We start from the raw sequence: 27,989 nt of genomic DNA, 5'->3' as shown, positions 1-27,989 counted from the left end.
ACTCCTCCCCTCCTGTGACCTCATCACAGGTCCTGTGCTGTGCTCACAGAGCAGCCAGCCATATATGTGGAGCGCGGCTCTCCAGGTGGAGGCTCCACACCAGAACTGTAGCAGGTAAAGACCCCAATACCCACAGGTGTCCCTTCTAATTGGGGGGAAACTATCACCTCTAATAATCCTCGGACAGTTCTGACAAACACGGAAAAGTGCCCCTTTATGGAGGAGACAGAAAGTCTGTTTAGTCACTTTAGCTTCATAGTATCAGCTCTAATCCAATGGGGAGAGAGCGATTTACCCTGAGGACTCACAAATTGTGGGGTTGTTATAAAATGTTATATTTCATTTATTTTACTCATTCATATAGAGTCATTAATTCGACAGCCCTTTACATTCCATAGCCCTTTATTGGCACTCTCCCCATTGGGGCTCACAATCTAGATTCTAAATTTGGAGTGTAGGAGGAAACTGGAGAACCTAGAGAAAACCCAGAAAGCTCATTCATCCAGTTTCGTGCAGGGGCATGCTGAGCTGTCCTGTCAGTGTGTTGATTGACAGCTCGGCTGTCCAATCTGAGACTGGGAGGCACTGGCTGTCTCCAAGTGTTCATTATCCCAGGTGATTGCCAGACCACTTTAATAAGCTGTTTTATTCTTGCCACGACAGTACCCACTGAGAAAGGGGATTCACCCCTAGGAACAGGAAACCTACAGATAAAAGGGGTAGTCCCCCTCACCTTCTCACATGGTTTCCTGTTCCTACGGGAACCTGCAGACGCAAAGATTACCTGGTCCGGCATGCCACCTGTGCGGTGTCTGTTTGAAAGGCAGGGGCTGCGGCGCCAGAATCAGCGTCAGGAGAGCCCTGCCGGTCAGTCTCCCCCCTCATCTGGCAGTGGACGGCCTGGCTCACGTGGGAGCGCAGAGCGACCGGCACTCATCCTGGAGGGAGCCGAGTGCGGGCATCAGCCGCCCTGCTCCTTTGCTGGGCCTTGCTTTTGGGTTTTGGGCCCGCATGTGCGCAATGGCCAGTGAGCGCTCCTGACCCGGAAATGGACAGGGATCACTTCCGGGGGGATCGGGGAGGTGTGTCTCAGGGGGATCAATGGCAGTATATATAAATCCGGCGGCATCCTGCTGCCATTGTGCCACCAAGATGTCCTCTCCAGGAGACTCAAAGTGCACCCACAGGTGATGAGAGTGCAGGTTCAGGGCAAGTCAAATACCAGCAGTGAGCGCTCCCGTGAGGGCGACTCCACTGAGAAAAGTGTACGATGCAAGGAGTCCATGCAGTCGACAACTCATGCTGTGCCTCCGCCTCCAGAAACGGTACCATATTCACAAGCTTCACTGGGTGAGTGTTGCATGACTCTGCCTATTAACCCATTATCTACCAATGTCCTTTTTTTGTGACGCCTAATCTTTAGCTTCTAGCAACTAATATTTTATAATTTGTATAATTAGGTCCAATTTTTTGTGTTTGAGTACCTCTTTGGCAAGGCGCTCGATGACCTCCTCACCAAGGCAGGGGAGAGAAAGAAGGGGTTCCCAAACCAATTTGTTTTGTCCTACAGGATGGCATTCAAGAAGCAGCCATTCGGTAGGAGGAGGTCCTATAAGAACCAGGATCAGTGGGATACTAGGGAGGCCAAACAAAAAGGTGCCCTTTTTAGTGGGTCTTCCTCCAAGAGCGGAAACAAGCCCTGACCTTCCGGTGGGTGGCAGGTTAAGATTCTTTAGCCACAAGTGGGAAGAGATTACATCCAATCCCTGGGCTCTGAGCCTAGTGTCATCTAGGTTGAAGCTGGAAATTTGTCGAATTCCTCCAAATTCCTTTATATTAACCTCTCTAAAATCCCAAGAACAACAGGAGGCTCTTGAATTGGAGATTTTAAGTCTGTTATCTAAGCATGTCCTGGTAGAGGTCCCGATAGACCAGGAGGGAAGGGGGTTTTATTCTCCTTTGTTCCTGGTATCCAAACCAGATGGTTCTTATCATAAATTTAAAGAGGTTAAATGGCTTCCTTTGATCTCACACCTTCAAGATGGAGTCTACAAGATCGGCTATTAAACTTTTATTTCTAGATGCTTCATGACTGTTCTGACCTGAAAGATGCCTAGTACCATCTGGCCATGCATATCGAGTTCCAACAGTTTCTCAGAGTGGCAGTCATCATGGGAGGTCGCGTTCGACATTTTCAATTTGCGGCGATGCCATTCAGTCTGTCCATGGTTCCTCGTGTCTTCACAAAGTTGATATGTCTGCAGGACATATTGATAATTCCATACTTGGATGATTTCTTGATAGTAGGGAAATCTGCCTCCCAGTGTAGGGATCGACTTGCTGACACAATTTCATCCTTGCAGGCGTTGGGCTGGATAATCAGCATAGTCAAAAACCAGGATTGTCCCTGTAACTCTTCAGTCCTTCCTGGGTCTCCTCCCGGAGGTAAATATGCTAGTTATAATGGACAAAGTTAGGATTGCAATTGTTAACCCTCAGATGTCCCTGAGGAAGGCTATGTCCCTCCTAGGCTCCCTTGCATCCTGTATTCCAGCTGTTCAATGGGCCCAATTTCATACTAGGCATCTGCAGCAGAACATCCTCTGGGCGGAGGAGCAGCTGCAGGATTGCCTTAGTGGCAAATTGACTCTGTCATTTGAAGTAATTAATTCCCTGTCCTGGTGCTTGGATCGGGATCATCTTTCTAGAGGGGTTCCATGGGTAGTGTGACCATCTAGGATAGTTACTACTGATGCTAGTCCTGAGGGATGGGGGCTTTATCTGGGTGATAGCTTGGCCCAGGGACGGAGGTCCATAGAAGAAGCTGATGACTCCTCAAACTTAAGGGAGTTAATGGCAATCGGTCATGCAATACATTGCTTTCCCCCACAGCTGCGGGGGTCTCATGTGAGGATCCTGTCGAACAATTCCACATCAGTCTCGTATATAAATCAGCAAGGCGGAACTCGATCAAGGACTCCGATGTCTACTGCGAAGCAAATCCTTGAACTGACTGAATCCCATCTCTTATCACTGTCAGCCCTTCACATCAGGGGAGTGGACAATTTCAAAGCGGACTTCCTTAGTCGCCATACTTTGCATCAGGGAGAATGGGTGCTCAGTCACCAGATCTTCAGGAAGATAGTGGACTTGTGGGGGCTTCCGGAAATAGACTTGTTTGCTACCAGATCCAACAGACAAGTCAGATGGTTTGCCTCTGTACACGGCAGACCAGCCGGAGGTAGTTGACTCCTTCCAGTCCCCTTGGCAGTTCGATCTGGCCTATGAGTTCCCCCGATGGTGATACTCCCGCTGGTCATCAGGAAAATCAGGGAGGAAGGAGCGGTGTAATCCTCATCGCTCCTTTCTGGCCCAAGAGACCTTGGTTTTCATGGCTCAGAGCCATGTCCATATCCGATGTCACGCTGCTGCAATGCAGGAAAGTGCAAGCTCCACTAGGTGGCAATAGAGTGGAGGAAGGACTGCACCCAGCAAGACCAGACCTTTTAATGCAGCGGCGAGGCCACCACCAGGTGGCAGAATAGTCAAAACAAGTCGATATAAGACTGTAGTGCAGTACAACAGGAATAAGCAAAAACAGAGTCAGCAACAAGCCAAATGGGTCAGTACCGGTCAGGAGCAGATATGCCAAAGACAAGAGACAAAACCACAGGTCAGGGTCCAAGCCAAGTCAAAACCAGAGAGTCAATACACGAAAGGGGAACACTGAGTTGGGAAGGGATGAGGGGAAAAACAGACACAGGTTCAGTAAGCAAGCAGCAGGACAAATCAGGGCAAACGGAGTCAGCTCCATGCGCCGTAGACAGAAACTATAACTTACATAGTCTGCAGGACACAGCGGAGATAAATAGCAAACCTGAGACCAGATTGAGGCTGAGAAAGTTAACCCCTGGTATGACCAGACCGGAAAAAGGGGAAGACGGGACTCAAAACCTGGTCTGGGTAATGACAGTACCCTCCTCTCAAGGGGGGCCACCGGACCTCCAGGTTTCCCAGGATAATGTGAATGAAATGCCTGAACCAATCGATCCGCATGGACAGATTGTGCCGGGACCCACGATCGCTCCTCAGGACCATAACCCTTCCAATGAACCAAGTACTGAAGTGAACAGCGGACCATGTGAGAATCCACAATCCGCTTCACTTCATGCCCAGTCTGACTATTCACAGAAACAAGTGATGGAAGGGATGGAGACTCAACAGAGGGAGACACAAATGACTTTAGGAGGGACTTATGGAACAAATTGGGGATCCAAAGAGACTGGGGAAGGCGCAAGCGAAAGGCAACTGGATTGACAACCCCAATGATTTCATAAGGACCAATAAACTTGGGACCCAGCTTAACAGAAGGAACCTTCAATCGTATATTCTTGGTAGACAACCATACCTTATCCCCTACTAAAAATACCGGCACTGAAGACCGTCTCTTGTCAGCAAAATGTTTGTTTGCCCTGAGCCTCCCCAATGTTCCTCTGGACCTCCCTCCAAACCTCCTGCAACCCCTCAATAGCCAAATCAGCCCCAGGACACCCAGAATCCAGCCTAGAGAACCAACCAAAATGGGGGTGAAAACCGTAGTTACAAAAGAACGGAGAAGTGCCCATAGACTGATTGATCCGATTATTAAATGCAAACTCCGCCACTGGCAATGAAGAGCACCAATTATCCTGCTGGGACGTGGCAAGACACTGCAAAATTTGTTCAAGAGACTGATTGGTCCTCTCCGTCTGACCGTTGGTCTCGGGATGATAGGCCGAGGAGAATGCCAAACTAATACCTAACCTTTTACAAAAAACCCTCCAGAATTTGGACACAAATTGTACCCTCTATCAGAAACAACACTTGAAGGCACACCATGCAACCGCACCACGTGTTCAACAAACAAACTCAATAGTGTTTCAGCATTAGACAGGCTTGCCAAAGGTACAAAATGCACCTGTTTACTGAAACTGTCCACCACCACCCAGACCACAGTTTTGCCATTGGAAGGAGGGAGATCAGTGATAAAGTCCATGGATAAATGAGTCCAAGGCCTATCCGGAATTGGCAATGGCACCAATTCCCCGGCCAGCCGGTTATGGGAGCTCCTACCAATGGCACAAGTATCACAAGCAGACACAAACACGGCGACATCAGAGGCGATAGAGGACCACCAAAACAGCCTAGCAATAGCTCTTCAAGTGGCTGAGATTCCAGGATGTCCACTAAGAGCAGAATCATGGAACTCCAGGAGCACCCTCAACCGGTACTGAACAGGGACGAAGAGCTTGCTATCAGGCAATGATGGAGGAGCTCTGAGCCTCACAAATCTCCTGCTCTAATTCTGAGGACACTGCTGCCATAACCACCCCATGCTGAAGAATGTTGGAAGGAGGTTCGGAAGGTGATATCGGATCCAAGCTACGAGACAAGGCATCGGCCTTGACATTTTTCGAACCAGGTCGAAAGGAGTTGAGAAAATGAAAGTGTGAAAAAAAAAAAGCGCTCACCTCGCCTGTCTAGGAGTTAAATGTTTGGCAGACTCAATGTAGAACAGGTTCTTGTGGTCCGTAATCACCGTGATCCAATGAACAGCCCCCTCCAAAAAGTGCCTCCATTCTTCAAAAGCCAACTTGATGGCTAATAACTCCCAATTCCCAACATCATAATTTCTCTCTGAATTTCTTAGAGAAAAAGGCACAGGGTCTCAGATTAGTCAAAGTGGCGGGTCCTTGGGACAACACCACCCCCACCTCTGATGCGTCCACCTCAACAATAAACGGTTCAGACGGATTGGGCTGGATCAAAACAGGAGCAGACATAAAGCATTCCTTTAATTAAGAAATCCCCGCAACTGCTGGAGCTGACCAGTTTTTAAGATCAGCCCCTTGCGAGTAAGATCCATGTGGTGCTTGACCACTTGTGAAAACCCCTTAATGAATTTCCTGTAGTAATTGGCAAACCTCAAAAAACACTGAAGACCTTTCAGGTCTCTGGGTTTCATCCAATCCACAATGGCCCGTACCTTCCCAGGGTCCATACAAAACCCCTTGGCAGATGAACCCCAAAAAGGACAGCTCTTGGATGAAAATGAACATTTTTCAGGTTTAGCAGAAAGAGTTCTCTCGTAACCTCTGGAGAACTGCACGTAGATGACCCATGTGATCTTGTTTGTCAGATGAGAATACCAGGATATCATCTAAGTAAACCACCATAAAGCGCCCAATGAAATCAGAAAATACATAGTTAATAAAATTCTGAAAGACCGCTGACACGTTAGTGAGACCAAAGGGCATAGCCAAATTATCAAACAAACCCTCAGAGGTGAGAAATGCCGTTTTCCACTCATCTCCTTCCTGAATACTAATAAGGTTATATGCTCCCCTGAGGTCCAATTTAGAAAACCACTTGACCCAAGATAATTGGTTAAACAAATCAGGGATGAGCGGAAGGGGATAAGTATTTCTCACTGTGATCTTATTTAATTCCCGAATTACGAGACACGGGCGTAAACCACCATTTTTTTTTATTTTTTTTTACAAAAAAGAATCAAGACAGAGGGAAGGATGTGACCCTTACGTAAGCATTAAGTGATATACTCTTTCATAGCGGTACGCTCTGGGCCGGAGAGATTGTACAGATGGGCCTTGGGCAATTTAGCACCCGGAATCAGATTGATAGCACAATCAAAAGGGCGGTGTGGTGGTAAGACCTCGGCCTCCTTTTCGGAAAAAACATCCTCAAAATCCTTCAGGTACTCCGGAATACCCTCCAGACTTACAGTTGACCCAGTACAGAGGTAAGACAACCTTTAACACAATTAGGACCCTACTTAACAATGTCCTGAGATTCCCAGTCAATCACAGGATTGTGTAACTGTAACCAAGGAAATCCCAACACCAGTCCTGCAGGAAGATTGTGCAGAAGAAAACATTAAATATGTTCCTGGTGCAAGGACCCCACATTAAGGAGGAACTCCTCTGAGACAAATTTAATAACATTCTTAGCCAACGGTGTTTTGTCATTGGCCACAATATAAATAGGAGTCTCCAGCCTGTCCCTAACTTGCACTTGGTCACCAAGTTAGTCAATAAAGTTCATGTACGACCCGCAGTCCACGAAAGCAGAAGTGGATGTTTAGCAATTCCCACAACAAAGTTCTACTTCCAACAATATTTTATGAAATGAGGAAAAAGGTACCTGAGAGTCTAGGTGACTACCGGCACCGTGCAAGTCGGTGGGCAGGAGGGACAGTCATTTTTTCAATGTCCGGGATTTCCACAGTAGAAACACAATTTTCCTTTGCGACGTCGTGTTCTCTCTTTCTCCCTGAAGTTGATGTCCCCCACCTCCATAGGTTCAGAAGGTGGCATAACAACATGAGTAGCAGCAAATGAACCTCTCGCTGCACTACACCTCTCTCCCGCAGATGCCGATCCATACGGATAGCCTGAGTCATGGCCTCCTCCAAGGAGCTGGGTAGTAGATGGAGAGCCAGAGCATCCTTCAGGTGATCAAACAGTCTGGGTGGTGGTAGTATGTGATTCACTCTGGGTGGTGGTAGTATATATTGAGGTATATGTTTATACATATTGAGTAGTTTTTATGAAGATGTTCTAATATTTTCTTGGCGGTTCCTCTTGTACTCTGTAATCCAACTGAGGAAGAAGGGGGTTCGCTCCTTTTATCTGTAGGTTTCCTGTTCCTAGGGGCGGATCCCCTCTCTTAGTGGATGCTGTCGTGGACTCCCTAAAATAAAATTACCGGTGAGTAATCTGGTTTTTCTCCCAACCTTCTGCCCCATTCAGCTAAGTGTGATTTGTTCTCTCTGTGCCTTGCGATCTTGCATGTTGATCTTTAGTTGCCTAACTTTGGACCTCGTTCTGACCATCCATCTGTTTAACCCCTTCTGCTCTGATCCGCTATCCTCCTGGTATTCTGACCTCGGTACGTTACCTGACTTCGCTTTTGTTCCTTCTTTCTGTTTACAACATACCCTCCTAGCTTCTGACCTCAGATTCTTTGACTATCCTGACCCACAGCTTGGCCATGAGAATTGACTAGCATCACAGGGAGAACATACGAACTCATTGCAGATGTTGTCCTTGGTGGGATTTGAACCCTGGACCACAGCTCTGCAAGACTGCAGTGCTAACCACTGCGCCACCGTGCTTCCCAATATTTAATTGTATGAATATTTGTTTTTGTCTTGCCACGTTTATAAGAATTACAGTGGGTTTGTTCCTTTTTTACCTGACAGATACATACTTTCTTGGCCCCCCACACATGCAATATCTGCAATCTGCCACACACATTAAGATAGTATAAGATGCCCCACACAATATGCTACAACCCAAACCACTAGATAATAAATCCTAACTTATCCCCATTCTTGATGCAGTATGATGTCTCTTTCTCGGTTGCCATACACAGCATAATGTTCCCACAGTACCACCATCCCATACACAGCATAATGTTCCCACAGTACCACCATCCCATACACAGCATAATGTTCCCACAGTACCACCATCCCATACACAGCATAATGTTCCCACAGTACTGCCAACCCACACACAGCATAAACGAAATGAAGTGTATCTCTTTTAGAAGTTTGAAGATCTCTTCTGTTTTCAAGGTTATATTTGATTCTTTCTCCCATTTGTCAAAAAAAATGGGGGATTTCTCCTGAATGGAATCATCAGGGGATATGGCAGTCAAACAATAGTGTGTCCACACATTTCTGGCACTCTCTAAGAGCCAGGGCATGAGGCTCTTAGAGAGTGCCAGAAACATCTGGACACTCTATTGTTTGACTACCATATTCCCTGATGATTCCATTCAGGAAGAAACGCGTTGGAAGGCGGTCCCATCTAGAAATAGCTCACTGAATACCAAGTGATGGTTTCAAGGGTTCCTATTTATTGAAACTTAGGAGGGTACTATTTTGAAGATGGCATCTCCAACCGGATTGGGGAGATTGTTCTGATTTTCCTTCTTTTCTATGGACCCTTTGACCATTTAGATATAATTTAGATGATCATCAGTGTGTGTCTAAATTGTAATAATATTGCTAGTGGTACTGGCAGTCTCTTTGCCCGCAAAGAGAAAAAAAATATCTCCCATCTTCATCTTCTATATCTTTTAAAGTGAAAGGGAGTTTTTTTTTATTTATGACGATGGAGACTCCTTTATTTTTTTTTTGGCTGGGGAAGTAGAATTATACCATTTAGTGTAAGCTTTATTTTTGGTTATAGGGGTATATGTCTTTTTTTTTAAATGAGTCTCCTGGAAAAATGCTATATCAATTTTCCAGAAATGCTATATCAATTTTATTTTTTTCCAGATATCTTAAAATGTGCGTTCTTTTCTGTGGAATGTTTATGCCTTTTACATTAAACGTTGCAATGTTTAAGTTGGCCATAGAGGCGACTTGTGATCACAGGTTTTTGTCAGGAGGTCTATGGGAGCATGACTTTTTTAATTGAGATAGTTAGGGTTAACATAAGTAAAATAAACATACTTTCCAGAGTGCTAAAGCGTGGGCATGCCCTAGCTGGAATTTACCGTTTGCAGCTGGTTGGAAAAATAAATCTGGTATTATTTTCAACCAGGAATTTCATCAAAATGTGATCAACTGATCTGTGTGGGGGTGTGCACCTGTAGATCAAGAAGATAGTTGTAGTGGTAAAGAAGGGTGAGGGAACAATTCCCCAATTAAGTCTTATATGTAAAGGGGGATAAAACCAGTATATAACAATTGTAAATAATATTGATTCCTTTTTGTTAAACTAATTAGGTTACTAGTGACAATAAATTAAAAGAGTATTTCCGACAACAAGTCATTCCATGCAAACAATAAGTCCTTGTTACAAAGAATATTCCGTCGAACCTAAAAGAGAATAAAGAAAAATCAAAGACATTATGGCCCAATGGGTAACTGGCCAGTTGGGGCATCTTTATGCTTTGGGACGATTCAGCATTCACTTCCCGTACTATTCCTATTTGCAGTTTTATTAGAGTCACAGTTCATTTTTCTGACTTTCCTGGGCATGCTTGGTGTGATTTTAGATCATTTCTCATGCTTTGGTAGTGGTGGAAGACTAATAAAATCCTCTGCTGATGTCCAGTCAGGTATTTGAAGTTGAAGGAGGTCTAGTTTATTGAGGACATAGGGTAAGTCTTCTGGAGTTTTAATGATGAAAGTTTTTTATCAAAGGAGATAGCAAGTCCGAACAGAAACATCCATCTATAAGCTATGTTCTTGTCTCTCAGGATCCTTGTCAAGGGTTGGAGTTGTCTTCTAAGGTTGAGAGTTAGTTTTAAAAAACGTCTTGAAAAATTTTCGATGTCACTTTCTTCATATTCGATTGTAGTAGCGTATCTGGCTTTGTGTTAGATTTCTTCTTTAACTCTCTTTAGGGTTTGTCCGGGTTTGTTTTTCTCTATGCGCTCTTTCCAGTCCTATAATATTTGTGTCTTCTTTTTCCAGTAAGTCATTAAAGATGCTGATGAGAGTTGCAGATATATCTTTATCTGGGATCTTTTCCGAGATTCCTCTAATTCTTAGGTTGTTTCTCTTTTGACCTGTTTTCCAGGTCATCTATACGGATTTTTTTGAAGGAAGCTTTTATTTTGTTTACCGATTAGGATTTCTGTGACCCGTTCCAAGTGTGTTGATATTTGATCACGGCTATCTTCCAAAGTTTGTAGTCTCGTATGCACCTTCTTGACATCATTTTTGAGATCAGCTATTTCTTCTTTAATAGTTTGGGTGAAGTCTTTGAAGAGATTTCTTATGCAGTCGGTGGTAGGTAGAGCTTTTATGCAGAATTTATAGAGTCCTCTTCTTCATCACTGTCAGACCATTGAGCAAGAGAAGAGGAGCTCTGTTTATGTGATTGTGAGGCGTTATTTGATTTGCTGGTTTGCATATCAAGAGATACTTGTTTCTAGAGTTTTCTCTTTATTCACTTTTTAGGGAGTTTATGTAGTTTTGTCTGTCTCTTCCGCTTGTGGTTGGATAGGTTTACCCATTATTAAATCTGGTCTGAATATAACTTAATTAGGGGAGATGGACAAAATCAAGTCATTTAGTTGGAGCCCTTGGCTATTTAAATGACTTATTCTTTAGTACATTTGAATAAAGGTTTTTATCTTTAATGTATCACCGTCACATGATTTGAAATTATCTGTTCAGTGAGTTGGTCAGAGTATATTATTTATATTGTAGAGGAAATTTAGAAATTCTTTATTTAAGAGCGTGTAAGGAGACAAATATAAATCAGGAATAGTTGCACTTGTAGTATAAAGAGTGGTCAATAGATGGCAGCAGAGTTCTATCCTTCTTTTTCCTCTTTTTCTATACTAGTGATGAAAATATATGGTGTTTGAGGGAATTTTAAGCGCTCATGTCTTAATAGAGGAAGTACAAGAGAATTCAGAGACACTATGTATTGGAGAATCCAGATATATAAGAGAGTCCAAAGATATTGTCCAAGTGGGTTGTTTGCTTCCTCTCTATATAGTATTAACGTTTTGGATTTATATAGGGTCTTTTTTTCTTTTATTCCCCTACTCCTCCTTCTTCCCTCACCTCTTCTCCTTTAACTTGGCACAATCACCTTTCTTTACTCCCCTGACACTGCACTGGGTGTTATCAGGGTATATGCGGCATACCTGTCTACCCTCCAGGCAGGTAGCAGTTCTCACTGCCTCGACCCCGAGCGCCCGAGCACACCGCAGAGCCCAGACCCCAATATGGAGCCAGCCAGAAGAGGGAGACCTCGGATGCTGCAGCCGCAGCCTCAGTCCGGGTATGTCAGAGTCTCGTCCTGGGGAGCGGAAGTAATAAAAATGCCATTGCTGCTTGGGTTCCCGCTAGTCTCTGCATTTCCTCGTCAGTCCCAACGAACATGTGATTCCCACAACCAGTCAGGTGCCGAAGCAGTGAGTAAGGCTACGTTCACATTTGCGGTGTGCGCCGCAGCGTCGCCGCCGCAACGCACAGCGCAAATGTGAACACATGCACAACGCAGCTTTTTGCGCCGCATGCGTCCTTTTTTTCATTGATTTTGGACGCAGCAAAAATGCAACTTGCTGCGTCCTCCGCGACCCGACGCGGGCGCCGCAGGGACGCATGCGGCGCAAAAAGCAAGTGCACCGCATGTCCATGCGCCCCCATGTTAAATATAGGGGCGCATGATGCATGCGGCGCCGCTGCGGCGCCCGCCGCTGCGGCGGGCGCCGCTAATGTGAACGTAGCCTAACATAGCCAGTGATTGGAGCATGGAGGAGATGTCTTAGGCCTCTTTCACAATTCCGTCTTTTCAGATCCGTTGCAATGCGTCGTTTTGGGAAAAAAAAACGGATCCTGCAAATGTGCCCACAGGATCCGTTTTTTTCCCATAGACTTGTATTAGCGACGGATCGTGATGGATGGCCATACGTTGCGTCCGTCGTGTTTTGGCGGACCGTCATCTGGAAAAAACGTTCAATGTAACGTTTTTTGTCTGCGTCGGGAAAACGTGTCGCGACGGATCCTGCGGCATACGTCGTTGACTAGAATGGAAGCCTTTGGACACAGGATCCGTCGTGACACGTCGTATGACAGAATCCAGCACTGGAATCCGTTTTTTTACACTGAGCATGCTCAGAATCAGGAATTTGTAGCCAATTGGCCAGAGAGGCCCCAAATCTATATAAACCTGGCCTGGGGCGTCACCCCCAAATGTGCCAGCAAGACTCCCGCCAGCCTGAAGACAGCCAGCCAGTCAATAAATTGGTTTCCCTATTTTCCAATAGCCAATCACATTTGGGAGACTCCCATTTTTAGGCCTGGAAAACGGATCCGTCAAAAAAATGGATGAAACGGATGGTAAAAACGGCCAAAACGGATGCAACGGATCCAGTTTTTTGACGGAACTGTCTAGCGGATCCGTCCAAATACTGGATGCGTTGCATCAGTTTTTCACTATTTTTGACGCATCCGTCGATACGTCGCGCCGACGCATTGTGACGGATTAAAAAAAACAGAAGTGTGAAAGTAGCCTTAGTCAACAATTCAACTTATGTTTCAGTCCATACAAGACTAGAGAATACAACATATACATGTTCTATCTCCTGATACGTTTCCACTTATTATATCCAGTAATTGTATTATTACACAGGATTCTTCATGCAGTTACATCTCTCATGTCCTTCTCGTTCAGGTCTCTACAATCTCAGATCCTCCCAGTGGAGAATTTCTATATTCAGATAATTTTTCTGAATTACCCATCAAAGGTTAATATGGACAGGGACAAGATGTCAAAGAGGATATTACACCTCACCCTAGAGATCCTCTTCCGGCTTACTGGAGAGGTGAGAGATTCTGATGACGTCACATTACTTCATATCTATGGTAATCACAGATGGGCAGAACTGGAGAGGTGAGGACCCTGGAAATGTCTGTAGTTAGACGTATTAATGTGTCTCTCCATAACCAGGATTACACAGTAGTGAAGAAGACCTCTAGTGAGTGCTGTCAGGATCCTGTATCTGAGGGATGTGAAAGACCTATGAGCCCAATCACGAGGCCTCCACCTCACTTCCAGTTATATGAGGACATCAATTACCAGAAGATCCTAGAACTCGCCTACAAGATGATTGAGCTGCTGACAGGAGAGGTAACATTGTTGGGAATTCTGGGACATTTTGCAGTAACTATGAATGAATCGAGGGGATGACGGTATCATTGTATGTGTTAGATTTCTATAAGGTGTCAGGATGTTGCTGTCTTTTTCTCGATGGAGGAATGGGAGTGTTTAGAAGAGCATAAAGATCTTTACAAGGATGTCATGATGGAAGTTCCTCAACCACTCACATCACCAGGTAATAGACAGGACTAAATATACACGGCCTATAATTATCTGTATATAAAGAATGAATTCAGTTCAGTCCCTCTACGTGTTTCCTCCAGTTCTATCCAGTAAGAGGACAACACCAGAGAGATGTCCCCGTCCTCTTCTTCCCCAGTACTGTAAACAAGATCCCAATGTTCCTCAGGATCATCAGGTAGATGGAGAGAAGGGGTCATGAGATCTCTCCTACATTGTGTAGAACGCTGTGAAGGTCTTGTGTTCAGTCTTGTTTTAGCCACCATTATATGTTTTATACTTGTGTAATGAGACCGGTGGAGATGGCAGGATTAGAGCTGATCATAGATGTGACTTCTCCATGTGTCTGTGACTTCTACAATATTTGTTTCAGGGTGAAGATCTGACCCATATTAATACTACAGAGACATATATGAGGGATGATGAGCGGTGTAAAAAAAAGAGTTCTACATATGACTACCCAAGTGAGTAGTGACCACTACATGCAGAGAAGTCACGGATTCTTCTCAGTCACCAGATGTGGCTGCGTTATTGGTCGTGTAGTCCAGCCGTATTGTGATCACCATTTTGCCACTAAACCGCAACATTCTTCTCCATCTAAAATATTAATATTTTATAAAACTTAAAAACCTAGAGGTTCCACCTACACTTTGAAATTAGAAGCTGCTGACTGTTACTTACCAGATCTGTAAACTACAAAGTCAAAAGACAGCGCATGTAGAATGTGCAGACAAGTTAGAGAGAAGTTAGATACCCCTTAGACCCCATGTCCAGAGCCTCTCACCTAGCCAAATCAGTTCTCATGCTTCGCACTGACGAGGGCCAACAGCCCGAAACACCGTGTCTGCGAATTGAGATACTGATTTGGCTTTTATCCTAAGTCATATTGCACGACTCGTTAAAGGGTTGATTGTGACTTGTAGGATCGCTACTTCCAATAGGTGGCGCTGTAGAGTTTAAGTCCTCTTTTTCTCAGAAGAGGCAATTTGCACAGACAAGTTAGAAAATCACTTGACGAAAAATATTATGATGGGCCTGTAAGAGAAGCCAAAGGGTAATGATGCTGTTGGCTTCATAGAACCCTGATATCTTATTGGATGAATCTACCTTCTCTCCCTTCTGTGCTAATGAATGTGCTCATATGATTCCTACAAGACCAGGTCCAGTCTTTCTGGTCAAACTTCACTTTTGTGATCGACAACATTGAATGTGCAGTTAGGGCCAAGTGTGAATTTATGTACAATAACAACAGAGTTTCCCTTTATCCTGACTTTACAGTTACTTTTAAAACCAGCTAGCTTCAAACAGGATTGTGATAAACTACATAAAAACATTACATCTGTGCCATGATATACAGTGGGGAAAAAGTATTTAGTCAGCCACCAATTGTGCAACTTCTCCCACTTAAAAAGATGAGAGAGGCCTGTAATTGACATAATACATAGACCACAACTATGAAAGTCAAAATGAGAAAGCAAACCCAGAAAACCACATTGTCTGATTTGGCAAGATTTATTTTTCAAATTGTGGTGGAAAATAAGTATTTGGTCACCTAAAAACACAAGATTTCTGGCTCTCACAGATCTGTAGCATCATATTTAAGAGGCTCCTCTGTCCTCCACTCATTACCTGTATTAATGGCACCTGTTTGAACTTGTTATAAGTATAAAAGACACCTGTCCACAATCTCAAACAGTTACACTCCAAACTCCACTATTGTGACGACCAAAGAGCTGTCGAAGGACACCAAAAACAAAATTGTAGCCCTGCACGAGACTAGGAAGACTGACTCTGCAATAGACAAGCAGCTTGGTGTGATGAAATCAAGTGTGGGAGCAATAATAAAAAAATGGAAGACGTACAAGACCACTGATAAGCTCCCTCGATATGGGGCTCCACGCAAGATCTCATCCCGTAAGGTCAAAATGACCACAAGAACGGTGAGCGAAAATCCCAGAACCACAGGATCCTAGTTAATGATAAACTTACCTGGAGCAGCCAGTGCCAGGCAGCGGCTGCCAAGGCAAACAGGATCATGGGGTGCATTAAAAGAGGTCTGGATACACATGATGAGAGAATTATACTGCCTCTGCACAAATCCCTGGTTAGACCGCACATGGAGTACTGTGTACAGTTTTGGGCACCGGTGCTCAGGAAGGATATAATGGAACTAGAGTGAGTACAAAGGAGGGCAACAAAATTAATAAAGGGGATGGGGGAACTACAATACCCAGAGAGATTAGCAAAATTAGGATTATTTAGTCTAGAAAAAAGACGACTGAGGGGGCGATCTAATAACCATATATAAGTACACTGCTCAAAAAAAATAAAGGGAACACTAAAATACCACATCTTAGATATCTCTGAATTAAATATTCCAGTTGCAAATTGTTATTCATTGCATAGGGGAATGTGTTAACAATAAAACATAACAATTATCAATGTAATCAAAATGAATATCCTATGGAGGTCTGGATTTGGAATGATACTCAAAATCAAAGTGGAAAATCAAATTACAGGCTGATCCAACTTCAGTGGAAATGCCTCATGACAAAGAAAAGATGCTCAGTATTGTGTGTGGCCTCCACGTGCCTGTATGACCTCCCTACTGTACAACACCTGGGCATACTCCTGATGAGGCGGTATATGGTCTGAGGGATCTCCTCCCAGACCTGGACTAAAACATCCGCCAACTCCTGGACAGTCTGTGGTGCAACGTGACGTTGGTGGATGGAGCAAGACATGATGTCCCAGATGTGCTCAATCGGATTCAGGTCTGGAGAACGGGCAGGCCAGCCCATAGCTTCAATGCCTTCATCTTGCAGGAACTGCTGACACACTCCAGCCACATGAGGTCTGGCATTGCCCTGCATTAGGAGGTGCCAACCGCACCAGCATATAGTCTCACAAGGGGTCTGAGGATCTCATCTTGGTACCTAATGGCAGTCAGACTACCTCTGGCGAGGACATGGAGGGTGTGCAGCCCTTCAAAGAAATGCCACCCCTGTTATGATCTGGTGACCTTGGAGCAGCATGAAACTTTCTCTGGAGTCGGTGGAACCTGTACTGACCGCAAATCCTGAACTAACACCGCAACTAGAAGTAGCCGTGGGGTGTGCCTAACAATACCCTAGACACCTCGACGCAGCCGGAAGACTAAATACCCCTAAAGATGGAAATAGGAATGCTACCTTGCCTCGGAGCAGACCCCCAAAGGATAGGCAGCCCCCCACGAATAATGACTGTGAGTAGGAGAAGAATAGACACACGCAGGTAGAAAACAGGATTTAGCAAAAGAGGCCACTCTAGCTAAATAGGAAAGGATAGGACAGACTACTAGGCGGTCAGTATTAAAACCCTTCAAAAAATATCCACAGCAGATAATACAAAAAGTTCCACAATCTAACTAAAGACATGGAATGTATATCTGCCACTCCAGAGAATCCAACAAGACTGAGAAAATACTGACAAAATCTAAGCTGGACAAGAAAACACAAAGAATAGCACTGAATTGTGAAGCACACCGCATGTGTGCCACAGGAAAAAAAAAACAGACACTTATCTTTGCTGATTTGGCAGAAAGGCAGGAGGAACTAGGCAGAGGTCCTACACCTCCCAACAACAATTGACAACTGGCAAGGACTAATGAATCCTGCACACCTAAATACCCCAGTCAGAACTGCAATCAGCAGACACACCTGACCAGGACTGCAACCCAGGGACAACTGCATTACCACCTACTACCACCGGAGGGAACCCAAAAGCAGAATTCACAACACACCCCCACACCATTACTGACCCACTGCCAAACCGATCATGCTGAAGGATGTTGCAGGCAGCAGATCGCTCTCCGTGGCGTCTCCAGACCCTGTCATGTCTGTTACATGTGCTCAGTGTGAACCTGCTTGCATCTGTGAAGAGCACAGGGTGCCAGTGGCGAATTTGCCAATCCTGGTGTTCTGTGGCAAATGCCAAGCGTCCTGCACGGTGTTGGGCTGTGAGCACAACCCCCATCTGTGGATGTTGGGCACTCAGACTATCCTCATGGAGTCGGTTTCTAACCGTTTGTGTAGACACATGCACATTTGTGGCCTGCTGGAGGTCAGTTTGCAGGGCTCTGGCAGTGCGCCTCCAGCCTCTGGACACTACGCTGACTAACACAGCAAACCTTCTTGCCACAGCTCGGATTGATGTGTCATCCTGGATGAGCTGCACTACCTGAGCCACTTGTGTGGGTTGTAGAGTCTGTCTTATGCTACCACGAGTGTAAAAGCACAGCCAACATTCAAAAGTGACCAATACATCAGCCAGAAAGCATTGGTATTGAGATGCGGTCTGTGGTCCCCACCTGCAGAGCCACTCCTTTATTGAGGGTGTCTTGATAATTGCCAATAATTTCCATCTGTTGACTATTCCATTTGAACAACAGCATGTGAAATTGCTTCCTAAGTGGACAGATTGATTTCACAGAAGTTTGATTTACTTGGAGTTATATTCGGTTGTTTAAGTGTTCCCTTTATTTTTTTAAACAGTGTATATAAGAACTGGATGGACAAATGTCTTTTTTTGGCCTTGCTAACTATGTTACACACGGGGGACCTAGTGAATGACCCGCATAGAGCTGGGACCACGGTAACAAAGGCTACCATCAGTAACACACTTCGTCGCCAGAGACTCAGATCCTGTAGTGCCAGATGTGTCCCCCTGCTTAAGCCAGTACATGTCCAGGCCCGTCTGAAGTTTGCTAGAGAGCATTTGGATTATCGAGTATTATAGAGTTTTGGGAGAATGTCATATGGTCTGATGAAAAGAAAGTAGAACTTGTTTGGTAGAAGCAAAACTCGTCATGTTTGGAGGAGACAATGCTGAGTTGCATCCAAAGAACACCATACCTACTGTGAAGCATGGGGGTGGCAACATCATGTTTTGGGGCTGTTTCTCTGCAAAGGGAGCAGGATGACTGATCCGTATACATGAAAGAATGAATGGGGCCATGTATTGTGAGATTTTGAGTGCAAACCTCCTTCCATCAGCAAGGGCATTGAAGATTAAATGTGGATTGGTCTTTCGGCATGATAATGATCTCAAGCACACCACCAGGGCAATGAAGGAGTGGCTTCGTAAGAAGCATATGAAGGTCCTGGAGTGGCCTAGCCAGTCTCCAGATCTCAACCCCATAGAAAATCTTTGGAGGGAGTTGAAAGTCTATGTTGCCCACTGACAGGCCCAAAACATCACTGTTCTAGAGGAGAACTGCATGGAGGAATGGGTCAACAATACACAAACAGTGTGTGCCAACCTTGTGAAGACTTACAGAAAATGTTTGACCTCTGTCATTGCCAACAAAGGATATATAACAAAATATTGATATGAACTTTTGTTAATGACCAAATACTTATTTTCCACCATAATTTGCAAAATAAATCTTGCCAAATCAGACAATGTGATTTTTCTGGATTTGGTTTCTCATTTTGACTCTCATAGTTATGGTCTAGCTATGATGTCAATTACAGGCCTATCTCATCTTTTCCAGTGGGAGAATTTGCACAATTGGTGGATGACAAAATACTTTTTTTCCCACTGTATGTCTAAGCTGATAGCTGTAATATACACGTATTCATGCCTGCAGGACATGTGTTGGCATGGCTCAAGTCCTGATTTCATGGAATCACTCCATGTCATAAATTACATTGTGTTTTCAATCCTAAGGAATTCAGATTACTGAACAATCTCTCCTGAAATGGGGAGCACTAATACTTTCTCCACTCTTCTGGTCAGGACTCATAGAAGCTCCAATGGTCCACCATAAATGAGTAAAACTCTAGTTTAGTGTTGTAGTTGTCCCTCCAAACATGTTGTTGTTGGGGATGTAACATAGAATTTTTTAAAAAGTATTTTATTACAGATTCATTCTGTATGATAGTCTGATTGTGGTAGGATCGGCTTGCCTCCCTTTTCTAAGTCTGTAACTCCCTGGTGGAGGTCTCCATTGCCTCTTCCAAATGCCCAAGATCTAAATTTAAGACACCTCAGCTCTGCACTATTATAGAAAAGTTCTCTTTAAGTATTCAATATTTCTTCAAGAAATTAATCTGACAGAAAATTCTAGTAATACTAGATTCTGATTGGCCCCGTTGCAAGATTTGGACTGGGTACCCCCTCATCCTGGCCCCATCCTGGTATATATATCCCCCATCCTGGTACTTGTTCTGCCGTTGTTCTTTAATGTACAGAAGAAAATAAATCATTATACTTACCAGGGGTGTACATAGAAGTCATGGGGCTCCATAGAAGAAGTATAATGCACAGCACATAATCCTCTACATAGTATGATGCATCTGAGGACGCGCATCCAGTTCAAGTTTTTGCTGGTGTCAGCAGGCCCCTGACCCTCTGCAACTGTGGTTGTTAATGCCCTGCCTTTATGATAGTTAAGGAAACAAATATACAAGCTGGGAACTGAGCATATAGGACTGAACCAGAGGAGTACAAGGCTGTATCTGGCAGCTTCCAGCAATATGCTTGGAGATTTAGTAGGGTGTGGTGCTTTACAAACGGCTGAAGCAGGAAGATTACCTCAGCTGGACAGCACACACACCCATACTGCCAGATTGGATGGCACTACAGGTCCAAGGCATCCTAATCTTAGTCGCTGGACAGAGCTTCTAGTTCCGATGTCTCCTTCATCACCAGCCCCTCCTGCAAAATGAATATGGTGGCTCCTGGTGACAGAAGCAGATGTCGCAGGTGCAGAGGAGATGGTGCACACCATTTTCAGAAGACCTTATATGACAAAATGGCAGAAAACCAGAACAGTAGAAATCCCCATAAAGTGACTCCATTTTGGAAATTATAACCCTCAATGAATTAATTTATAATGGAAATTAGCAAGCAGTGAATGTTGGAGAGTGAAAACTGCTCAATTGCAATTTTATTGCCCCACACATAGTACGCAGATTATACTCCATGATATACACACTGTAAGTTAAATGGGGTCTCCTCACTATAGTAGTGGCAAATACATGGGTGCTAAATGTGGTTTGGGCACCCTGCAAGGCTCAGAAGAGAGGGGGAGATTTGACTTTGGGATAGCAGATATTGCTGGATTGGTTTGTGGAAGCCATGTTGCTTTTCAAGAGCATTTGAGTCACTAATAATGTGGATACTGTTGAACTGTTATTGTCTTGGTGAATAATTCAATATTGTTACATAATTTGCCATTTTTTCAGACAGTTAAAGGTGAAATGTTCAAAAATATACATTTCCAGGATAAGTTATTCATAAATAACAATTGGTTTTATTCTTAGCAGATGACTGTACCAGGAGATCAGAGGGACAGCTGACATCTTCAATTTTTAAATCATTTGATCTTGAGATCCCACAGGATACAAGTGAAGCGATTTCCATTACTCCAGATATACCAACATCTCTTCACAGCCAAAATCTGTCGTCTGATCCTTGGAAACAGGTCCCATCTTCTGATTCATTGCAGACTACTAAGGAAAAGAAGCCATTTTCACTTTCAGAATATGGAAATACTTTTCCCCTCGAAAAATCTTTTCTTAAGCATCAAAAAATTAACACAGCGGAGAATAGATTTGCTTGTTCCAAGTGTGGGAGATGTTTTAGCAAAAAATCAGATCTTGATAGTCACCAGAGAAGTCACACAGGGGAGAGGCAATTTTCATGTTCAGAATGTGGGAAATGTTTTAACCATAAATCAGATTTTGTTAGACACCAAAGAAGTCACACAGGAGAGAAGCCATTTTCCTGTTCAGAATGTGGAAAATGTTTTACCCAGAAATCAAATCTTGTTAGTCACCAGAAAACTCACACAGGGGAGAAGCCTTTTTCCTGTTCAGAATGTGGAAAATGTTTTAACCAGAAATGTAATCTTGTTATACACCAAAGAACTCACACAGGAAAGAAGCCTTTTTCATGTTCAGAATGTGAGAAATGTTTTAACCAGAAATGGAGTCTTGTTATACACCAGATAACTCACACAGGAAATAAGCCTTTTTCATGTTCAGAATGTGGAAAATGTTTTAACCAAAAATCGGATTTGATTAAGCACCAGAGAACCCACACCGGAGAGAAGCCATTTTCCTGCTCAGAATGTGGGAAATATTTTACTCAGAAATCAAATTTTGTTAAGCACCAGAAAACCCATACAGGGGAGAAGCCATTTTCCTGTTCAGTATGTGGGAAATGTTTTACCCAGAAATGTAATCTTGTTATACACCAGAGAACTCACACAGGGAAGAAGCCTTTTTCATGTCCAGAATGTGAGAAATGTTTTAGCCAGAAATGGAGTCTTGTTATACACCAGAGGACTCACACAGGGAAGAAGCCTTTTTCTTGTTCAGAATGTGGGAAATATTTTGTGAAGAAATCATCTCTTCTTAGTCACCAGAGAAGTCACACAGTGGAAAAACCTTTTTCATGTTTTTAATGTGGGAAATGTTTTACACTGAAATCTACTCTTAATAAACATCAGAGAAGTCACACAGGGGAGAAAAGCCTTTTTTTCATCTTCAGAATGAACCCCCTATAAAAGAGGACACGTTCTGAAACGCTTGTCGGGATATGCGCTGCACCATTGACTGTGAACCGCACAGGTAACTTTGTGTCCATGCGTACACTATTCCATCCTATCCTGGATTTTTTTACGCTAACAGGCTTTGCATTTCCTGCCTATATTCACTTGCCCGATTAATAAATCGCAATCACAACTATTCCATCACAGGTCTTGCATTTCCTGCTCCTATTCACTTGTTTTCCCTATATTCTGTACAAGCTATATATTATATTTAGTACCAAAATTTCCCGATTCATTTTGTAACCCTAGTCAGTCACTCAAAAGTTACATATACTTCCATGCATAAGCCACATGAAACTAAGGAGAACAAATGTAAGTTTTTTATAAAAATATGAACAAATTTTATTGATAACAGTACACGATAAAAACAAGCACATATCCAATACAAAAAGTGCAAATAACAAACAAAATGCAACTGCCAAAAGACACCAGATTTTAAAAGGTCTACCACACAGTAACTAATGTCTCCATGCGGTTATACACTCACCGGCCACTTTATTAGGTACACCTGTCCAACTTCTTGTTAACACTTAATTTCTAATCAGCCAATCACATGGCGGCAACTCAGTGCATTTAGGCATGTAGACATGGTCAAGACAATCTCCTGCAGTTCAAACCGAGCATCAGTATGGGGAAGAAAGGTGATTTGAGTGCCTTTGAACGTGGCATGGTTGTTGGTGCCAGAAGGGCTGGTCTGAGTATTTCAGAAACTGCTGATCTACTGGGATTTTCACGCACAACCATCTCTAGGGTTTACAGAGAATGGTCCGAAAAAGAAAAAAAATCCAGTGAGCGGCAGTTCTATGGGCGGAAATGCCTTGTTGATGCCAGAGGTCAGAGGAGAATGGGCAGACTGGTTCGAGCTGATAGAAAGGCAACAGTGACTCAAATCGCCACCCGTTACAACCAAGGTAGGCCTAAGAGCATCTCTGAACGCACAGTGCGTCGAACTTTGAGGCAGATGGGCTACAGCAGCAGAAGACCACACCGGGTACCACTCCTTTCAGCTAAGAACAGGAAACTGAGGCTACAATTTGTACAAGCTCATCGAAATTGGACAGTAGAAGATTGGAAAAACGTTGCTTGGTCTGATGAGTCTCGATTTCTGCTGCGACATTCGGATGGTAGGGTCAGAATTTGGCGTAAACAACATGAAAGCATGGATCCATCCTGCCTTGTATGGAGCATCTTTGGGATGTGCAGCCGACAAATCTGCGGCAACTGTGTGATGCCATCATGTCAATATGGACCAAAATCTCTGAGGAATGCTTCCAGCACCTTGTTGAATCTATGCCATGAAGAATTGAGGCAGTTCTGAAGGCAAAAGGGGGTCCAACCCGTTACTAGCATGGTGTACCTAATAAAGTGGCCGGTGAGTGTATAGTACCTTAAAGTGCAGACAAAAGACCTTCCCAAACAAAAATGCCCAGGGGGTAATGGCCCTATTCATAATACGCCGTAATTTTTAGCCACAAACCTAAACTTGAATCCATCTGAGGAGTTACCATGAGTCAGTACTCCAATATTAGCGCGGCTGCAACCATAGCAAATACCCCAACAAATGGCCCTGGTAACACAAAAGTTAGGAAGGCATGTCTCACCTAGTGAAGTAAATAGTGGGGTGGACACAGACTCCTTTACCTTTGCTGTGGTGCGCGTGCGCGCGCTTTCTCCCTGGGACCGCCCCTCCTCATCCAGCAACATCTTGTGGTGGGCGCAACTGGGACCAGCTGGTACCCGCTTGCGCTCAGGGCTGGACACGTCCGGGCGGGGGTGGGTTGGCCCAGGCAGTGGCGCGCGCATGCGCCGCACTTACAAAGCTCAGTATCCAGCGACGTCATGTGACGCGTTACTATGGCTACTTAAAGGTCCTGTAGGCAATTGAAACCACACTTCCCCTTGAGAAAGCGAGGCTGACAGCGGCGAAACGCACGTCGGGGTACGTGCAGAGGTCTACCTGCACTAGGTGAGACATGCCTTCCTAACTTTTGTGTTACCAGGGCCATTTGTTGGGGTATTCCCATATTCAAAGACGACAAACAGTTTAGGATTTCCCCACCCGCTCCCACGCGGGACCACATCCATTCCTCGGCTTCCGCTGGGGATGCAAAAAAGGAAGAAGTACCCTCGTAAACAACTTGAAGTCTGGCAGGGTAAACCATGGAATAGAGAATGTTCTTTTCTCTGAGCCGTTTCTTTATCTCCATGAATTGAGCACGTTGCTTTTGGAGTTCCATAGAAAAATCCGGGAATATTGAAACAGTAGCATTATCAAATTTAATGGGGCTCTTTTGTCTTGCCAAGCGAAGTATAGCATCCCTGTCTCTGCAGTTTAGAATGCGTGTCAAAAAGGGTCTCGGTGGTGCGCCCAGAGGAAGAGGACTTGTAGGTACCCTGTAGACCCTCTCCACAGAGAATGTTGAGAATTCATCCCCTAGAGTATCCTTGAGCCAGTTCTCCAAGAATTGTTCAGGTCGCTGACCTTCTGAGTGTTCTGGTAGCCCAATGATACGGATATTATTCCGACGTAGTCTGTTCTCTAGGTCATCTGCCTTTTGCTTCCAGGCATTTATGGAACCAGATACTTTTGTCAGTTTAGCCTCCATAGGTACAGAGTTATCTTCCAAGTGAGACACCTGTGATTCAACTTTATCCGACCACTCATGGATTGCATATCCTGTCGAAGGCGCCCCACCTCAGAGTGTACTTCCTCTATTTTCCCAGTTAGGACTGTCCTAGTTAAAGATATTGCCTGAATCAACTGTTCAGATGCCTGTTTTAAAGTAAGATCCTCCCGATCCTCACCTTCCTCATTATCTGAGACGTGATTTTTCTGCTGACCTGCAGTTTTAACCCCAGATGGGTCGTCTTTATGCAATCATGGGTTATCATGGGGGTCAGGTTACGTATATTTTTTAACTTTTCAGTTGCACTCAAAGTTCTTGAACGGTGCATAGTTAATGTTTTAGATTTATAACAGATAACACTTCAGTAAAATGCAGACGTTACTTGTCTGACACCCCTAAGTGCAGCAGTATAAGCAGATTCATGTTGAGTAGCTATGTAGCTTGCAAGCTCCTTGCAAAAGAGAAGCCAGTATATTGCAACCTCAATGATTTGATACAACACTTTCAGTTATGGCCTCACGGGATCGGGGGAAGGGTCAGGGAAGCAAGATTAAGAGCCAAAAGACCTCAACATAGAATGCAACGTGCACAACTCTATATTCAGCTCTCATTCACTGCAGCCTCTTCCTCTGAACAGTGTAATAAAGAGTTACAGCAGTCCCAGCCCGATAAATATCAAACTGGATTGACAGTTAATGCATCCCCAGTCCACACTGTGGGAGCAGAGGGAGAAGCTCCCACGCTGGTGCAAATGTTAGGGCCGGCTGGTGTTTTATGTATTTAATGAAGGGGGAGCATGGGGCCCATCTTCCAGGGCTCACACCACGCAATCCTCCCTTTGTACCTCCTGGAGTTCCATGCACTGCCCAGCCGACTCTTCCTGCCTCGCTCCACGTCCCCCATTGTCAGGGCACGCTGTGAGAAAATGGCCACCATCTCCTGCAGATGCCGTCCTCCACCTGGGATTCCCTGGACCTCGCCCGACTGGAGCTGCACTTCGTGCCCCCTCAGAAGCCGGACACCTCCAGGTGCCCAGGGAAGCTCAGCGACACCCGTGGAGAGCCGTATGGGTAAGTTAAATGCAAGGTTTCAATCAGGATTCTCGGAGCTCCGGCCAGCCACATCCGTCCTGCTCCTCTACACAGCCACGCCCCAATAATGATGATTATTAATAATAATTACTAAGAATGATTACTCTAGAACATTGAAACTGCATTACTGACAAAGAAAATGGTATAAAAAAGCCATATAGTGTATATATGAAATATTAATCTGCAAAGTTTGGAATGAACCAGCTAACTACTTAAAATCACCTGTGGCTGATGGGAGTAGGAGTTCACTTGTCCAAATGTGATCTGATTGGATCTGATACAAAAAGAGAGAAAAAAAGACAGCACATCTACACTGTGTTCCAAATTATGCACAAAGAGTTTAGGAGTGATGAGGTTAGAATTTTTTTGTTTGTCATTTAAACTCATTGATGGTGATGTGTGTCAGGGCTCTTTATATCACTGAAAGCAATTGCAGATACCTGTGCAAATTAGTTTGGCAGGTGTGTCCAAATAAAGGCAAGACTACTTAAGAAGGCTGTTCCACATTATTAAGCAGCCTACATTTTTTGCCAAAATGGGAAAGAAAAAGGATGTGTCGGCTGCTGAGAAGCAACAAATTGTGGAGTATTTAGGTCAAGGCATGACTACAATCAACATTGCCAAGACACTTCATAGTGATAATCGCACAATCAAGAAGTATGTAGCTGATTCCCAGCACACGTGTGGGTGCTGATAAGGAAAAATTGAGGACTCTTTCCAACAGGCAATTGCGTAAGGTTAAAAGAGCAGCTGCAAAAATGCCTTGTCATAGCAGCAGACAAGTTTTTGAAGCTGCTGGTGCCTCCAACGTCCCCAGAACAACAAGATGCAGGGTCCTTCAGAGGTTTGCAGCTGTGCGTAAGCCATCCTGTCGACCACCTCTATCCACTGCAACAAGCAGAAACGGCTCCAGTGGGCCAAACGGTATATGAAGACTGACTTCCAAACTGTTTTGTTCACCGATGAGTGCCGTGCAATGCTTGATGGTCCAGATAGATGGAGTGGAGGATGGACACCCCATGAAAACACGGCTAAGGCGCCAACAAGGAGGAGGTGGAGTAATGTTTTGGGCTGGAATCATGGGGAGAGAGATTGTCGGCCCCTTTATGATCCCTGAAGGGGTAAAGATGAACGCCATAATCTATGTGGAGTTTCTAAAACAACACTTCCTGCCATGGTTCAAGAGGAAGAACCGTGCTTTCCGTAGCAAGATCATTTTCATGCATGATAATGCACCGTCTCATGCTGCAAAAAAACACATCTGCATCTCTGGCTGCTATGGGCATAAAAGAGGACAAACTTATGGTGTGGCCACCATCTTCCCCTGACCTCAACCCCATTGAGAACCTCTGGAGCATCATCAAAAGGAGTGTCTATGATGGCGGGAGGCAGTTCACATCTAAGCAACAGCTCTGAAGGGTATTCTGTCCATATGCAAAACAATTAAAGCAGAAACCATCCAAAAACTGACAAATTCAATGGACGAGAGAGTTCAGAAGCTTCTTTTGAACAAGGGGTCCTATGTGTGAATGTAACATCACCTAGAATAAAGTTTTCACTTGAAAACTGTTTGATTTCATTTTGTAATAAGCTGATAATGCTTATAACTTCACAATTGACCATTTTTTTGTTCAAAATAAAAAAAAAAGGTTGAAAACTCTGCTGTGCTTAATAATTTGGAACATGCATTTTGAGTGTTTTTTTTTTTTTTTAAAGATACTGTTTTCATAGGCAGTTTTTTCCAAAACATTTCAATTATACTAGAATAGTAGATGACTGGAAAATAACAATGACTGCA

General features: G+C 44.2%; 2 protein-coding genes across 4 annotated transcripts in view; both read left to right on the top strand.

Annotated features, from left to right (window-relative positions):
• Window positions 1-27,989, top strand: part of LOC143768210 (uncharacterized) — a 422,546-nt gene that overhangs the window by 91,339 nt on the left and 303,218 nt on the right. The window lies entirely within an intron of this gene.
• On the top strand, window positions 23-22,684 carry LOC143766356 (uncharacterized). Of its 3 annotated transcripts, none has more exons than XM_077253986.1 (7): window positions 23-114; window positions 13,209-13,359; window positions 13,485-13,664; window positions 13,746-13,869; window positions 13,958-14,052; window positions 14,248-14,338; window positions 21,185-22,683. In XM_077253986.1, exons 1-7 carry the CDS (start codon window positions 65-67, stop codon window positions 22,324-22,326), a joined length of 1,833 nt encoding a protein of 610 aa, XP_077110101.1. In that variant the 5' UTR covers window positions 23-64; the 3' UTR covers window positions 22,327-22,683. The 3 variants fall into 3 exon arrangements, with proteins under 3 accessions (XP_077110101.1, XP_077110100.1, XP_077110099.1); XM_077253985.1 differs by having other exon boundaries at window positions 32-114; window positions 21,182-22,684; XM_077253984.1 differs by lacking the exon at window positions 23-114 and adding an exon at window positions 11,696-11,813 and having other exon boundaries at window positions 21,182-22,684.

Source organism: Ranitomeya variabilis, chromosome 4, assembly GCF_051348905.1.
Source record: "Ranitomeya variabilis isolate aRanVar5 chromosome 4, aRanVar5.hap1, whole genome shotgun sequence".
NCBI classification, from domain to species: domain Eukaryota; kingdom Metazoa; phylum Chordata; class Amphibia; order Anura; family Dendrobatidae; genus Ranitomeya; species Ranitomeya variabilis.
The sequence above is the reverse complement of the archived record's forward strand: the minus strand, read 5'-3'. Positions and strand labels throughout refer to the sequence as shown.